General features: G+C 41.7%; 1 protein-coding gene across 1 annotated transcript; it reads right to left on the bottom strand.

Annotated features, from left to right (window-relative positions):
• Positions 1-231: 231 nt before the first annotated feature.
• On the bottom strand, positions 232-16,958 carry SERINC3 (serine incorporator 3). Its single transcript, XM_027078256.1, has 10 exons — positions 16,816-16,958; positions 11,400-11,561; positions 10,365-10,558; positions 8,517-8,596; positions 7,722-7,859; positions 7,425-7,594; positions 5,949-6,039; positions 4,456-4,636; positions 1,813-2,040; positions 232-1,159 (listed from the first exon to the last, which is right to left on the bottom strand). Exons 1-10 carry the CDS (start codon positions 16,852-16,854, stop codon positions 1,021-1,023), a joined length of 1,422 nt encoding a protein of 473 aa, XP_026934057.1. The 5' UTR covers positions 16,855-16,958; the 3' UTR covers positions 232-1,020.
• Between the last annotated feature and the right edge of the window lie 521 nt (positions 16,959-17,479).

Raw genomic sequence — 17,479 nt, 5'->3', positions numbered from 1 at the left:
TGACCTTCTCGCTCATCTACCCAAGTGTCTTGCCCAGAAAAGATATTTAGTACCATTTCCAAATGAGTTCAAGACTCTACTCACCAGCCAGACCTTAAGTTTTAGAAGGAACAGGAGCATTCTGCAAGATGATTTATAAACCTGACTGTCCATATGTCCAAAAAAAAAGAAAAACATAGAATGGCTGCTAACTGATAAAAGCTGTTAAAGAAAGGGCCTTAAAAGCTTGTCTTTCTATTTTAATCAAATACCTTTATAGTGCAAATAATAAATTCACATGCATTATACTTTTACATACTCATAACAAGATAATTACACAGACTAAAGTTGCACGGTTTTCCCAAGTGAATCTTCAGTTTAACCAAACCTACAAAGCATTTAATTGAAATTAACATTTCTGGCAAAGCCACAGGCTTAAATCAAGCAGCATCAAGACTGTAGTATAAAAAAAAGTAAACGAAAAAACTCAAGATATAGAAACAGTAGCCATACTAGCAACCCCTCTTCTGGGGCAAGACCCACACATGTATTCCTCTCCCCAAGCACTATGAGTTTAAGGACTGAACAAAGAGCTTGTTTCACACAAGACTTTCACAGAAGAAAACTGTCATAGAAATGCATTATTATAATTACTATGCTTTTTAAAGATTTTGCAATAGAAATATATTAACGACAGCCTCAAATATCCAACATTTTTCTGTCTTACATGTTAAATCAAAGTTGTAGGAACCTATAAGTCTTAATAAAGAACTCTCTTCACAGCACAGCTGTAGTTCACTTTAAAAGGCAAAACGTTCCTTTTACTCTATATCCTTACAAATAAACATAATATAGATATAAACGAAAAGTTCTGATCCTGCATCAAGCATCATTCACTCTTGCCCTCTGATATAAACCTGGATATAGTCTTATTTGCAGAGAGTTTGCTTAATATATTAGTTGAAGCAAAAGTAAAAGGGATGTGAGCTTTCAGCAAAGGAGACCTTTATGAATTTCAGTGTGTCCTTGGCACTCAGAGCTTCAGCTGAAGTCTCGACCGGTGAGGACGAGCGGAGCCACAAGGGTCCAGACGTAGAGGAGGAGGCAGACCCAGCTGGAACTGATCTTGACCCACACAGCTGGCCACTTGCTGGTCATGGTCTGGAAGTTTGCATCAGGGCTAAGAAAACAGCAGAGAGGTAGGTAAAGGAGCCTAATTTCAGCATTCAGCAGCCCCTCAGCAAAAGCTAAGAAATGCTCCAGTGAAATTCGACTGACACGACTCCCTAGTAAGTTTCTAGAAGAGACTTGAGAAAGCTGTGATTTTTAGTTTTTATGAGCAGGGGACTCTGCCTCTCAAACAGCTTTTATCTTCTTGCCTGCATGAAGAACTGTGACTATTCCTTGCAAAAAGTTCTTCAGGAACATCTAGCTCTTCTACATATTGGTCAAAGTCTAGATTGAAATGACCTCCCTGAAACTCTCCTTCCTTACCACATGATTACTTTGATCAGAATACTCTATACGGACATCTCTAGACAGAGAAAAATCAGGGAACAAAGACAAGTCAGCTCACTTAATGTCATGATTTTCTCTCTCAAGTAACTCAAGTTTGGAAGGGCTTCCCGTGATTTTCACCATAAGAATTCCAACTGGATTTCAAATGCAAGAGGAGAAAAAGTCAAAAGTACTTCAGAAAAGAGCACTGAACACAACTTCATTATAAGGGTAAAGAAAGGGGATTCTGAAGTCAGGACAATGGATGGAGACTTTACAGGCAACCCTGAGGGGCTAAGTGTTTTTCCCTCGATTCTCTCTCTCTCTGCCTCCTACCTGTACCAGTTGGTCAGGGTCATCATGATGTACAAGGAAGCCGAGCAGAGCATGAGGTGGAATATGGAGTAGTTGTACTGCACGCCCTCTCGCTCGTTGTCCACAGCCCGCCGAGGCCGTCCATCTTCCTCATCGCTGGCGCCGTTGGCAGTCGTATCACGGAGGATCACGCTGTCACTTCCTGACAGGGTCAGCTTGCTTACTTGGCTATTGCTGGCATTGCGGATGCTGGAGAGCGACCCCAAGAAGGTAAGTCAGAAAGGGGCCATTGGGCTTCGCTGGTGGCACAGTGGTTGAGAGTCCGCCTGCCGATGCAGGGGACATGGGTTCGTGCCCCGGTCCGGGAAGATCCCACATGCCGCGGAGCGGCTGGGCCCGTGAGCCATGGCCGCTGAGCCTGCGCGTCCGGAGCCTGTGCTCCGCAACGGGAGAGGCCACAAAAGTGGGGGCCCCCGGTACCCAAAAAAAAAAAAAAAGAAAGGGGCCATGAACACGAAATGCTGTCACTGGTCTATACACATGAAGGTTATTTCTGAACTGCTCCTGCTTTGGGGACCGAAGGGCTTCTGAAGGGTTTGCTTAAATGCCTGTCATCACAAGACAGAGACAGTACTCTCATCAGTTACAATTTGAGGGTTTAACTGTCTAGGAGTTTCCCAAAACATACTATGCTCTCAATGTCTGCTTCAGGACTTCACAAGTACCTCTCTCCTTTGCTTGGAATGCACTCCCCACCTTCTCCCAGCTAACTTAATCACCCTTTAAATTCTCTGATCATGCTGTGCCCTCTAGGAGGTCTTCCCTGGCATCACCCTATCACTAGGCTGGATTAAATTCCCACAGCTCCTTACTCTTCCTTCTGCTATATCACTTACTGTTCCTGTCTTCCTTGCTATTCATAGAACTTTTTGACAATGACCTTAGTCATCTATGCATTTCTAGTACACAGCAGATATTCACTAAAAGTTTGTTAAATGACTGAATAAAAAAGTACATACAAATAAAGGACAAAACCCACATGAACATCTCAACAAAGAGAAAGCATTTTACAAAAATCTGATATTTTTTTCACGATAAAAACTCAAAATAGAAATAGAGAAGAACATCCTCAAACTGATAAAGGGCATCTATCAAATAGCCAGGGCTGGGCTTCCCTGGTGGCGCAGTGGTTGAGAGTCCGCCTGCCGATGCAGGGGACACGGGTTCGTGCCCCGGCCCGGGAAGATCCCACGTGCCACGGAGTGGCTGGGCCCGTGAGCCATGGCCGCTGAGCCTGCGCGTCCGGAGCTCCGCAACGGGAGGGGCCGCAGCAGTGAGAGGCCCGTGTACCGCAAAACCAAACAAACAAACAGACAGTCAGGGCTAACATCATACTTAATAGTGAAAGACTAAAAGCTTTGCCCCCAATATCCAGAATCAAAGGAAAACAAACAAAAACAGTCACAGACAGTATGAAAACAAATGAACATAGCTGTATGCCAATAAAACTTTATTTACAAAAACAGGAAGCCAGCCCAAAGGGCTGTTATTTGCCAACCCATATTTTAAGCAATCATTAAAAAAAGAAAAAAGGATAAATCTACACATTATGTGCAAAGCTGTCCAAATTATGACAAATTCATAGGCATTTCAGAAAGTATATATACTGTTATATAGAATGCTCCCAATTTATTTATTTATTTATTTATTTTGTGGTACGCAGGCCTCTCACTGTTGTGGCCTCTCCCGTTGCAGAGCACAGGCTCCGGACGCGCAGGCTCAGCGGCCATGGCTCACAGGCCTAGCCGCTCCACGGCATGTGGGATCTTCCCGGACCAGGGCATGAACCCGTGTCCCCTGCATCAGCAGGCAGACTCTCAACCACTGCGCCACCAGGGAAGCCCGCTCCCAATTTATTTTGAAAAAATTAGATATCAAGTGATATAAATAAAATTATGTAACTATTTATAAAAATATGCATAATTATATAGATACAGATAGGTCAATAGACAGTAAGTATAAACAAAGGAAAAAAGCCTGAAATAATATGTACCAAAATGTTAATCATAGCAGAGGTAAATTTAGAGGGAGGACCATTTCATTTCCTACTGTTCTCACTTAAGCTATTAATTTATATAAATATATCCTTGCCCATTTTTATTATTGCGTATTTTAAAATTATTAAAGTAACATGCACTTATACAGACAATATCAATAAAAATGGGTGGGAGAATGAGTGAATACTGCTAACATAGGTTATATCTGGTGTCCTGGATTAACTACAGACTAACATTTCATGTATAAAATTCTGTAGTTGTTTAAATATTATTTACAGTGATCAGAAAATAAAGATTGTTTTAAAAAAAGATAAGCCAACCAATTTTCAGAGCCAGTATTCTAGCTGATCCAGAGTCAGGTAAAGGCTTTATCCTCCTATACAAAGGAGAACATATCTCTTAGTAAGCCTGGGAGGAATTATTTGATGAGAGGATTTACTGAACTTAAAGAAATGTACACAGCAAGGTAACTGAAGCAAGTCAATGACTTTAATAAGGAAGAGTTAAATTTTTGTAATTCTTCTCACTGTTTTTTGAAAGCAAAATAGCTTCTTCACTCTATTACTAACCTTCCTAAGAATTTTGTCCTAAGTACTTTTAAACTTACCTAGAATACAAAAGGGAGAGAACAAAGACCACCAGCCCAATAAAGTTCTCTTTATTCAGAGAAGGCCCACTCTGCGACGGTGCAGCAGGAGTAGGGGCAAGAGCAGTTGCATTTGCAGGAGCCAAGGTTGGTGAGGTCATGTGCATAATGATGCTCAATAGGCCAGGGTTGCAGGAATGATCTGAAAATGAAAAACTGTTTATATCTTTCAGTATAACTCATCTTGGTCCAAAAGGATTTGAGGGGTGTGCTATACATCACTCATTCGTGATTTAAAACATAGGAATGCTACACTTCAAAGAACCTGCAACTGGGCAGTCAGTAATGCATCTGTGTTGCAACTACAGACTTAGTTTTAGAAAAAAGGAAATGAAACTACAACAACAAAGTATTTGTCAAATATCATAAATGTCAATCTTGATTTCACTGGGTTTGAAATTTAACTGGCAAGTCTTTTTGGCTCTATAGTTGTGTTTAAAGCACAAGTTTACACAGACTTAGAAAACAAACTTATGATTACCGGGGGGGAAGGGATAGTTAGGGAGGTTGGGACTGACATGTACACACTGCTATATTTAAAACGGATAATCAACAATGACCTACTGTATAACACAGGACATTCTACTCAATATTATGTAACAACCTAAATGGGAAAATGTATAACTGAATCACTTTGCTGTACACCTGAAACTATCAAAACATTGCTAATCAACTATACTCCAATATAAAATAAAAACTTAAAAAAAAAAACTAATTTGTTTGCAAAATAAGGCTAGATTCAATAAACTTGGCCTGGTTAGCAAAAAAAAAAAAAAACAGCACAAGGAGTTTATCCCTAGTTTTGTTTCTACATAGTTACATAGGAATACAATAAAAATAAGTTGAGTCATCACTGAATGGTCTGAAATAATGGTTTTCCTTGAAAAGGAGTCCATAAAATACCCCCACTGAGAAACAATCCCGTAAGATCTACAAAAGGAGATTTCCTGCAGCTGTTTCTTCTGCAGCCTGTACCACCAAAGTAACACTCAATTAAAGTAATTCTACAAAGGGCCAAAACAATGTTGCCTTGTTCAGCTCTTAACTAGTTTGACTTAGTCCAGGGAAAAGCCTGGACTATATAAAGGACTGTGGTCCTTTAGGCTGTCAGCTCTGAATAGCCATGAATAGACATGGAGAATAAAACGTGAAAGGTAAATACCGTGGACACTGTACATTTAAGTGAAGTTTTTTGTCTGTTCATTTGTTTGTCTGACATTTGCTCCAGCTCTAGTTTCTGCACCCACCAAAGGAGTAATTTCTTACTTTCTTTTTTCTTTTTCTTTTTTTTTCTGGCTGCGTGGCGCGGCTTGTGGGATCTTAGTTTGCCGACCAGGGATCAAACCCAGACCCACAGAAGTGAAAGCATGGAGTCCTAACCACTGGGCTTCCAGGGACATTCTCATTTCTTACTTTCTTTTCACCAAATGAATGCGTTATTAAAACTCCCTTACCAGGTTCATTGGACATGGCTGACCATGTGAGGTACATGGTGTAGAGGGTGATGATAGAGGACTGCAGGAGGCCAGAACGAGGCTGGTGTTCCTACAGAATCAAAAAGAAAACAATGCCATAGGAATTGCAAGGGCTGAATTTCTAAAACCCAGCATACTTCCTGGGACCCACTGAATTGTTATTAGTTGAGAACCTTCTAATTCTGCCTGACAGTTGAAAGATGACAAGTAACCTTTCAGTTTGAGTTAGCTTGAAAAAGAACCAAGAAAGAGGAGGCATGCACTACTGGTTCTCAGGCATTTCATAATCCTGGAAATTCCTGTATATCATACAAAGGCTTAGATTTACTACTAGTTCCTTGGTACAGTGAAATCTAAGCTAAGCTTTGCCACTGGCCAGCTTGGTGACCCATCACCTCTCTGGAACTTCGGTTTTCTCACTTTTAAAAGGAGAGGTGGGCTTCCCTGGTGGCGCAGTGGTTAAGAATCTGCCTGCCAATGCAGGGGACACGGGTTCGAGCCCTGGTCCGGTAAGATCCCACATGCCGTAGAGCAACTAAGCCCGTGCGCCACAACTACTGAGCCTGCGCTCTAGAGCCCGCGAGCCACAACGACTGAAGCCCACACGCCTAGAGCCGGAGCTCCGCAACAAGAGAAGCCACCGCAATGAGAAGCCCGCGCACCCCAACGAAGAGTAGCCCCCGCTCACCGCAACTAGAGAAAGCCCGCGCCCAGCAACAAAGACCCAACGCAGCCAAAAATAAAATAACTTTTTTTTTTTTTAAAAAGGAGAGGGCTTCCCTGGTGGCGCAGTAGTTGGGAGTCCGCCTGCCGATGCAGGGGACACGGGTTCATGCCCCGGTCCGGGAGGATCCCACATGCCGCGGAGCGGCTGGGCCCGTGAGCCATGGCCGCTGAGCCTGCGCGTCCGGAACCTGTGCTCCGCAAGGGGAAGGGCCACAACAGTGAGAGGCCCGCGTACCGCAAAAAAAAAAAAAAAAAAAATAATAATAATAATAAAAATAAAAAAGGAGAGGTGATGTCTAGATGTTCTTTTCACACCTAAATTCATATCTGAATTTTAAAAATATTGTATTTAAATGAGGAAACTCAGGAGCATGAGTTGTTTTAAATATTAAAATCAATTATTTTTTCTAGTTGAATTCCCCTAAAATATCTTTGCTAAAGATTCCTAAGAATCAGTCTCATGATATAAACAATTTTATAAGAATGATAAATTCTCAAGTTACATAGATTTTTTTCTTAAATAATAGGGAAATTATTCATTTACTGGCCCTCCATGGCACACTTTAGAGTGATTAAGTTATAATTAAGAAGACTTTATCGTGTTGAAGTAGAAAAATGTTTAAGTAGATAAACTTGGACATAAATTCATACAACAGGTTACCTAGGTTTCAAGTCTAGCATTCATTAAAAATCCTTCACAGGAGGAAGAAGCAGAAATCACAACCATACCTGAATTTTTGGATGGATTGACATAATAGAAACCACAATGCAAAGGATCAGATTAAAACTGATGAAGAACTTGTTTTCTGTGCAGCCATCTGGTTTGGTGTAGTATGTGTAGAGCAATATGACAGAGATGATTGACAGGATATAAAACATGCTTGTGACAGACAGTAAAGCTAGAAAAAAGAAAACAAACATGAATGCCCACAGTCATAACAAACTCTTATACTAACAAGGACCAATTTTCACCCTATTTAACGTAGCATAATGCAGTATGGCTCTCACAGGGGTTTAGATACCTACCCGCATACCAGCACCTTGGGTTCCCTTCTTCCATTCGATTTACCCATGATTCATTCCAAGAGTGAGCAAAGTCCACCAACAGCACCAGCTGGATGAGGATGAAGAAGGCAGCCCCCACCATGCCAATAAAAAACCAGGCTACAAACCAAAAGCACAGTTACTCTTCACCATAGGAGCAACATTTCAGAATGTTACTGTCCAACATTCTAAAAAGATTTCAATTCAAGTAATAGAGAGGTAATAAAGACATTGTCTCCAGCAGTACAGCAAGATTATTGCAATTCCAAACTCAAAGGCATTCTCTGAGAAGTGTTCTGTTGGGTTTCAGACCTTTTCAAACTTGTTCTAGCTTGTGCCAAGGGGAGCCTAGGGTCTGACATTCCAAATGGAAAAGATATAAGCCCTTTCCTTTACTTACAGGGATAAAAATCACAGTGGAAATCCACAGATGTCACGATAAGGAAGCAGGTTAAGACAGGAATAGTGGAACACATGGTTACAAGCCCTTACGTTGACAAGCTCTTCGATTAACGTGGTATTGCCAAGTGAGAAGAGAAACTATTAAAATATTGGCAAACGAACATATGGTTCCAGAATAGCTGAGAAGTGGGCTGAATGCCTCCCGGCTTTAATCAATCAATTAATATCTTAATATTAGTACCAAGTCATGGTAATTGGACACCATCTCATTTAATTACCAGTTCTGCAAAAATCAGTAATGAAAATGTAGCTTTAACTCAATCATTTGTAGAGTTTGTATATATTATAATTGACCCCCCTAATAGTGAACCATACCTGTGGTGAAGTGGCCCCCAGGGATATAGAAAGATCCAACCATGATACCAACAATGGCAGCAATTTTGAAGAACCAAAACCTATTAAAATATAAAAGTACACTTATGAAATGCTAATTTTTGCCCTTACACTGAGAAAAATGAATTTCTAAAATGCAAAAATAAAGCCTTACTAGCCACTTCCAACATGATTAGGCTTATTTCTTCATTTGACATGAAACTACTTCACTCAATACTTCACACAACTTAAGGACAAACGTTAGCACAGAGACCAAATCATGCACATTCACAAGAAAGAAACATGTTATTTCCCTACTTTTAGCACTTAAAGATAGGCCTTTTTCTAGAATTTTGGAGCATTCTAAACTAACGATGTTAGCTAAATATAAAGCAATCAGCTTAGATCTGGGGGAAAGTGAATCACCAAATCCTTCCTTTACAACATGGTAAAACCATGCCCCATAGTGTTAAAAAACCCATCCTGAAACTGTGCCCCATAGTTAACAGACACTGGTGCCCAACAGAAATTCTTGAGCTTGCCTTACACAACAGTGCTAAGGGAACAGCTGGTTATAGAACCACCCCCGCTTGCAGCCTTGCCTTCAAAAGGCTCATCGTAAATTTTTTTTTTTCAAATTTCATACCCTCCAACCTTCATATGGCCTAGATAATATACCACAAGACTCTTTTTTAACTACCCCTGTAGATAACGTGCCTCTGACTTGTGGGTCACTATAGTAACGGGGGCTTAAGCCGTTTTTCAGAAACTGGGAGTTAGTTTTTATCCAGTTCAAGCTGCCTAAGACTGGTCGGGACCACTGACCCTAAGACAGGGCCTGCACAGATGTGCAATGAATAACCCTTTTGATGTCAGTGCCAAAAATGAATGATCCTTTTTATGTCAGAGTGCCAAAAACTCTACCCTCAGATTATGCTAAGCATCTCCATTTTTGAACATGCATCCTATTAAGAAGCATGTAATTCAGATACACCTGTGCAGAACACTGATTACCTCACCTTTTCCTTACCTCCAATTCCCTTTCCCCAAACCTAAGACTACTCTGCTTCTCTATCCCATAAATAACTAAAGCCTCTCGCCTTCGGGGAGGCAGATCTGAGGTCTGTCTTCCCGTCTCTGCTGCAAACCTCATCATCTCAGGTTGGCTTGCCGCACATCAGGCGATTGGACATAAATGCCTTGCCCACAATCACACAGTTCGTCACTGGCAAAGGCCAGGACCAAACCTGGCTTTCAGTCAATCTTTAAAGACTGCCTTGTATGGCAGAGTGTAAAGAAAGCAGCTTTGGAGCTGGACAGACCTGAGTTTCAATCCTAGCTCCAACCCTCACTAGCTGAGACATCTTAGGCAATTTATTTAACCTCCCTGTAAAGGGGAACCGGGGATCAGGAACGGGAAGCGACAGAATATGTGAATCAGGGACCCAAATATATTCACTATTTATCTTTCTGTATACTGTTTAAATATATCAGGTAAATGTTTCTCTTTTAACAACAGAAAGAAAAAATGTGTGTGTGTGTGTAGTGCTTAGTACAATGCTTGAACTGTTTCATAGGTGTTCCATAAAAATCTAGGCACTTTAAGCAAAGGTATTTTTAAAAAATACAGGAAAAAGACAAGATTGTCCTTGTCCACTCTACCTCTTCCATGCTGCAGGGCTCCAACTGAAAATGATGTTGAAACAACTTCCCATGTATAGTAGGTCGGAAATACATCTGGGCCACTGATTTACATACTCTACTGCTTTCATCAAAATGGCAACATTAACTGCTGAAGGGGAGGGTGCACATCATAACATAACAAGTTAATAATAAACAATTCCTACAAACCCATTGTGTATCGCTGCTCTGGGATCTTTACTCGTTTTCACTTTTAACATGAGCAGAAAGAAGGCAAAGAAAAAGACGGCCAAGGCAAAGTTGATTCGATATACGGCTTTATAACGAACCAGCACATCACAATGTTTATCCATGATTATATCAGCCACCTTGGTTTTAAGTCCTTCATCACAGAATCCAGGAATCTGGAAAAAGCAATTTTAATGTTATGGGAATATCCACATTTAAAGAGAGATTCTATTCCACAATAGGAAAGCCTGGATTTTTAAAACTGACCACTTAAACAACTGCAAGACTCTCCTGTGGGACTTCTCTCTTTGCCTTCCAATTCACTTACAATCTTGTCACCAAATAGAATAAACAAGTTGCATTTTGAAAATAAAAGGCAAGAGCTCTCTCTCTCTCTTTTCTTTTTAATATTTTATTTATTTGTTTATTGGCTACGTTGGCTCTTAGCTGCAGCACACAGGATCTTGCATTGCAGCGTGCAGACTCTTTGTTGCAGCCCGCGGGCTTAGTTGCTCCACGGCATGTGGGATCTTACTTCCCCGACCAGGGATCAAACCCGCGTCCCCTGCATTGGAAGGCGGATTCTTAACCACTGGACTACCAGGGAAGTCCTGAGTGCTCTCTTTTTGGCCCTTACCTGTGGATGAGGTTATCTCCCATTTTCCCATGAGTTTTCATGCTACAACCCACTCCTTCTGAAGGTGAAGGGCCAGTCTAGTTTAAATGTTTAAAACTAAACATATAAGAAAAGATAAAGTTTTAGGGCCACTCTTTTAATATCTTTCCCAAAGCTGTTAGACTAAAGATGTTCATTCTGACTACCTTTACTTTGGGAAAAGACTGATACCTTTATATTCTGTGTCTTGACTATGACCAAAATTTAAAATGCCAACAAATCCAACGAACTTGACTTTCACAACAGTGAAGAAATAAGTACTAATTACAACTAAAACTCTGCAAAATATAAAAATAATAAAAACCACTACGTTAAATAAGGTTATGGTTACCTCTACTTACCTTCTTCAGCTGAGTTTCCATCCCTTCATGAAACATGATACAACATACAATAGTGCCCAGGAAGAGGATGAAAGCATAGATGAGGCGAGTCACAGTGGAATTCTTACTGTTGGGACAGCAGCTACACAGCAAACATGATGCACCACCGCAAAGGCATGGAACCTGTAATAAGCACATCATCACCATTTGAGACCTCCTTCAGTGGACTCCTTTGTGACATCCAGAACAGAAGATGAGGCCAACCAGGCTTTGAGAGTTTTAACTGAGAACTATAGCTGGGAGGAAGTGGTTAAAAGCATGGGCTCTGGAGTTGATATTATTTCTGCCACTTTACCTCAACAAGTTACATAATGTAAGCTTATTTCTCCATCTGTAAATTAAACTCAATAACAGAATCTTCCTCCCTCAGACATTGCTATATTAAATGAGCACTCAACACAGTGCCTAAAACACAGTAAAAGCCCAATAAATGTTGGTTATGTTCTCACAGACAGCATATTTTATTTAAAAACAATAACACTGAGAAAAATAGAAACTAACTCCACTTGCTGTTTTCTGGGAATCCTAGCTACCAAATCTGATATTACAGCATAAGGCAACATTACATGGAAACCCTTATAAATAATGAAAGCAAGAGACATTCGGCTCCATTCAAGAGTAACCTGGAGTTCGAGCCTTGGTCTGGGAAGATCCCACATGCTGCGGAGCAACTAAGCCCATGCGCCACAACTGCTGAGCCTGCGCTCTAGAGCCCGCGAGCCACAACTACTGAGCCCACGTGCCACAACTACTGAAGCCCATGTGCCTAGAGCCCATGCTCTACACCAAGAGAAGCCATGGCAATGAGAAGCCCGCACACCACAACGAAGAGTAGCCCTGCTCACCGCAACTAAAGAAAGCCCACGCACAGCAATGAAGACACAACACAGCCAAAAATAAATAAATTTATTTTTTAAAAAAAAAGTAACCTGGAGATTCCTCAAAGTCAAACATAGAATTATCATATGGCCCAGTAACTACACTCTTACATATACACCCGAAAGAACTGAAACAGGTATTCAAACAAAAACTTGTATATGAATGTTCAAGGTAGCACCATCTACAATTGTCAAAAGGCAGAAACAACCCAAATGTCTATCAACTGATGAATGGATAAGAAAAATGTGGTATACCTGCAAAATGGAATGTTATTTGGCCATAAAAATGAAGTACCGATAGCTGGTACAACATAGGTGAACCTAGAAAACATCATGCTAAGTGAAAGAAGCCAGACACAAAAGGTCACATATTGTATGATTTCATTCATATGAAATATCCAGAATAGGTAAATCCAGAGATAGAAAGCAGATTAGTGGTTTCCAGAGGCTGGAGGGAGTGGGGAGAAGAGAGTAGACTGCTAAACAGAAATCGAGTTTGTCTTTGGGGTGATGAAAATGTTTTGGACTCAGACAGGTATGATGATAGCCCAACACTGTGAATATACTAAATGTCACTGAATGTCACTTTAAAATAGTTAATTTTATGTAATATGAATTTTACCTCAATTAAAGCAAAAAAAGTAACCTGGATCTTTGGTCAGCTAAATTCTCCTAATGAGCATTCCAGATGAGAGGATATACTTTGTCATTCTTCTATACACTTGAATAGGAAACCACCTGAATTGCTTTGACAGGTGATGTTATGAAGTCACATTACAAGGATAGGCTAGTTCAGAATCACCAGCAGAAGCAGCAAATGCAACGCTGGGGGATTTTGGTTTTACAGTATGGTCCCAGTAATAATCTTTTATGAGATAATGTCAGGAATACATAGCACCTAGCACAATGCCTTTCATAGCAGGGGCTCTGTTTATCAAGGTAACCGTTAATATCCATAATCAAAACAGCCACGGGGAACTGACCACCCAGGCTCATCTCCAACTCTTAACTACAATCTGGGTCAAAAGACTGTAATAGAAGTCTGTATCTGGTCGCAGATAGAAATACAGACATTTTACACCTGAAAACAATGACACTAATTGCTACGGGTTTATTTTGTCTGTAGTCTCACACTCCTGACTCCCTTTAGCTATTTTTCCCCCCAGCCAATTAAATAAACTAATGATAGTTGCCTACTGTTTGCTTTAGGTTGAATTGTGTCCTCCAAAATTCGTAGGTTTTAAGTCCTAATCCCCAGTACCTCAGCATGTGACCTTATTTGGAAACAGGGTTGCCGCAGATGTAATTAGGTAAAATGATGTTATACTGGAGAAGAGTGGGCCCCTAATCAAACACGGCTGATGTCATAAAATGGAGAAATCTGGACACAGACATGCATCACAGGGAGAACGTCATGTGAAGATGAAGGCAGAGCCTGATAAGGCAAAGGAACAGCAAAGATGGCTACCAAACCCCCAGGAACCGGGGACGAGGCCTGGAACAGAGTCTACCTCACCACCCTCAGAGGGAACCAACCCTGCTGACACCTTAATCTCAGACTTCTAGTCTCTAATACCATGAGACAATAAATTTCTGTAATTTAAGTCACCCATTCTGTGGTACTTTGTTATGAGGCCCTGGCAAACCAATACACCTACTTACCTGTTTACATCTTGTACCTTGAGGGGGGCCCACCTAGTGTTATATCTCTTGCACCTTTACACAGTAGGTACTCAATCTGTGGAACAAACTTGTCCTACTCTATGTTATGTCACTTCTCCCTCTCAGTAAACAACTCTATTTGAGAGAGGCTGGAACCTGGGACCCTTTACCTGAGTGCTTGCACATGGACTAACCCTTGAGCAACAGAATACAAAGAAACTATAAGGGACTCAAAATAACTGCACACATGAACGGTAAGATACAAAAAAGCCACAAACCAACTGCCACTTCGGAGGTGCACAGAGCAATAGCAGGGTACTGTGCGCGACCCCTGCACAGAGCCCCACCAAGGGGGAGAGCAGATTACCTAAGCCACACCTCTTGCTCAACCCACTGATCCGCCCCTACCCATATCCCATTTAAGGAACCAGTTCCCCCATCTGTTACTTGTTTTTCTCTCTCTTGCTTGGCTGAAATTCTCCTCTGGCCTCTTATCAATTTCTGTTGATTAAAGAGTCCAAGGACCCAGGTTGCGTCACATACTCTTCCTGTTGCCAAAGGAAGAGTATGTGACTGTTGCCAAAAACCTTGGAGTCATCCTCCATGCCTTCTCTTTTTCCAAAACCCTCATTCCATTTGTCAGCACATCAGCTCTATCCTCAAAATGTATCCGGAATCTGGCCACTTTCATAGCATCCTCAGCTATCACGTTGGTCCAAGCCACTACTATTATCCCTCACCTGGATTAAATGCAATAGCTCCTGTCTCGCTGCTATAGCAACCCATTCAGAACCCTGAGTTAGTATAAAAATTATTTTCAGATGAAGACATGTGAGATTCAAAAGAAGCAGAAAAAAATGCCTTCTCAGAGCTTTTCTCATCTGACTGAAAGCAACAACTGCCATAAATTGTCTCTCCAAGGAAGTTTTATGGCCACGAAGAAGATAAAAAGACCTCTGCACTCACAGAAACAAGTACTATCACAAACTTTCTTATCTCCTGTTTGTTCTCCTAAAAACCCATTTGTCTTTCCTAAAGAAACCTATTTGTTATTCCCATGGAAGCCCTTTTCTGCCCCACCCAATCCTAACCCTAACCCCAATTAAGTCAGGCATATAATAAGCCCTATATTCTAACCACCTCTTTGAGTTATTCATCACCAAGAACCCCTGCGTGTATGTGGGTTGCACAAGTACATGAACTCTTTTTTTCTCTTGCTAATTTGTCTTTTCTCAGTTTAATTCGCAGGCCCCAACCACTAACCCATTGAGAATGGAAGTTTTTCCTCCCCTACACTGCTTTACCCTTTCTTTTCTAACATCTTTTCTCCACACAGCAACCTTGTTAAAACACTGGTCAGATCACATCATTCCTCCTTTCTGTAACGGATCCCCATAATCACATAAGAGTAAAAGCCAATGTCCTTAAATTGGCCAATGGGTATCTACGTGATCTGGCTCCCTTTACTTTTCTGACTTCATTTTCTATTATTCTTCCCCTCACTCATTCCATTCTCTGGTACACTGAATTCCTTGCTGCTCCTCTTGAACAAAAGGAATTAATAAAATATAAAAGTGATTTATAGGTAGAAATGCTTTGATGGCATCAATTCAAATCTCAGCTTTACATCAAAGCCAAAATGTGTTTCCAGTTTCAAATTACCAATTCACACCCTAATTAATTTCCTTAACTATTTTTTTTTCTAAATCTATTTTGTAAACAGTGAGTTTGACCCACTAGTAAACTGTAAAAAAAAAAAAAGAAAGAAAGAAAGAAAATCAACTGACCAGGATTTTTTTTTTTAATGTGAAAGAAAAGAAAAATTGTACAGCAGGGGGCAAAGGTAAGAATTATTTCAACCTGTGTCTAAATGGGTATATTAAATCAAGCACGTAAAATTTATTCTTACTTTGGGTGAAGGTTGAAAAACTGGAGAGCCACTACAACCTAGGCCCTTAAAAGACCAACTGCCCTTTTCATTTAAGATCAACAACCTTAAAGGATGGAAAATACATTCTGTCCCTAAGAAAAAGTAGTGGCAGTTAAGGAATCATGCTCCTCGGAAGCGAGTGTATGAGTGAACTCATCATAGTCTCTTCCATAGATCCCAAAATTCCTTTTTTAAAAGGAATTTTTAAAAGGCGTTTACAATCTACAAAGTGATTCAACCTATTTACCCACTTCATCCTCACAACAGCTCTTGAGGCGAGGAATGCTGGGGTGACTGTCCTCATCTTAAGGTAAACCAGAAAGAAATGACTTGTACAGGGTCCCCAAATGTTCAGGCCATGACTTCCAATTCTGAATAATAACCCACGAGGCCGTCTTTCCACTGCGCCAGAACCGCAGACAGGCCTCGGTTAAAACCTCACCTCTGCCACAGACTCTGTAGCTTTGGCAAATCCTGTGCTAGGGGATAAAAATATTATTCAAGCCCCACCCACCCCCGCTCAAATAAATGACGCCACCTTAAGAAGGTGCTTGGAAATGAACCAGAGAGCTCGGGCCCCGGGAGCCGAGCTCAGTCCCAGGTCTCATTCCAGCTCCGGAGGAACCCAGAGGCCTGACGGCTCACGGGGCGGGGCAATCAAAATTGTAAACAATGGAGGGCTGGCCTCTTACGTTCCTCCACAATCACAGAAGGCGAACCGCCTGATCCTGATTGCAGGGCATCGCGGATTTTATCCTGGACGCCCCCGGATACCCTCTGCAGCCGAGGGCCGGACCCCCAAACCCCGGGCCCCGGGCGCCAGGCCCGTCGGGGTCTGCGCTTGGGGAGCCCTTATCGCCCTCCCCCAAACCACAGGACCGACGGAGACACCAGACCCCGAACTCACCCAGCTGGCGAGGGAGAAGACGCCCAGCACTGCTCCCATGGTGATGCGGGTGATGGAGGTGGCCGAGGCGGAAGCTCCTAGCGCTGTAGGAACTGCGGGTTGAGGCGTCTCCTCAGAAGCGCAACGGTTTCTCAGGCCTGAAACGTGCGGCCTGCGTCATGCGTGGCCCCGCCCACCGCCCTCGACGGGGCTGGGGGTAGGAGGCGGGGCTAAACCGGCCGGAGGCTGCAGGAACAGAGCAGGGTTTATTCCTTCATCTCGTTTGCATTCCCTGGGGGTCCACTTTGTCAAGATCTGGGGTACAGAAGTGCACAAGAATTTATGGCCAAGTTAAGAAGAGACTGACAATGGACAGAAACGCGCCATGGCATACTGTGATAATTGCTATGAAAAAGTATTACGAGGAAATATTCTTTTAGTAAAAGTGTATTTAATGCCTACTATGTAAGGAGAAGGTAATCAGTTAGGGAGTAGTCCTGGAAGGACTTTATATTTAATCTGAGGTATTTATATTAAGTCTAAGAACTGAAGGATGAGCCCAAGTTAAGCAGAAAAGATGGACACTGTTTCCTAAACTGTGGGATATATAAACCATTTGGGGTGACCGAAAGGATGTAAGGATGCATGTATATACAGGACATTAAGTAACACTGAAAGGCAGAGT

This window comes from Aethalodelphis obliquidens, unplaced genomic scaffold (assembly GCF_003676395.1).
Source record: "Aethalodelphis obliquidens isolate GAN/ISIS:26980383/991018 unplaced genomic scaffold, ASM367639v1 scaffold42, whole genome shotgun sequence".
NCBI classification, from domain to species: Eukaryota; Metazoa; Chordata; class Mammalia; order Artiodactyla; family Delphinidae; genus Aethalodelphis; species Aethalodelphis obliquidens.
The sequence above is the reverse complement of the archived record's forward strand: the minus strand, read 5'-3'. Positions and strand labels throughout refer to the sequence as shown.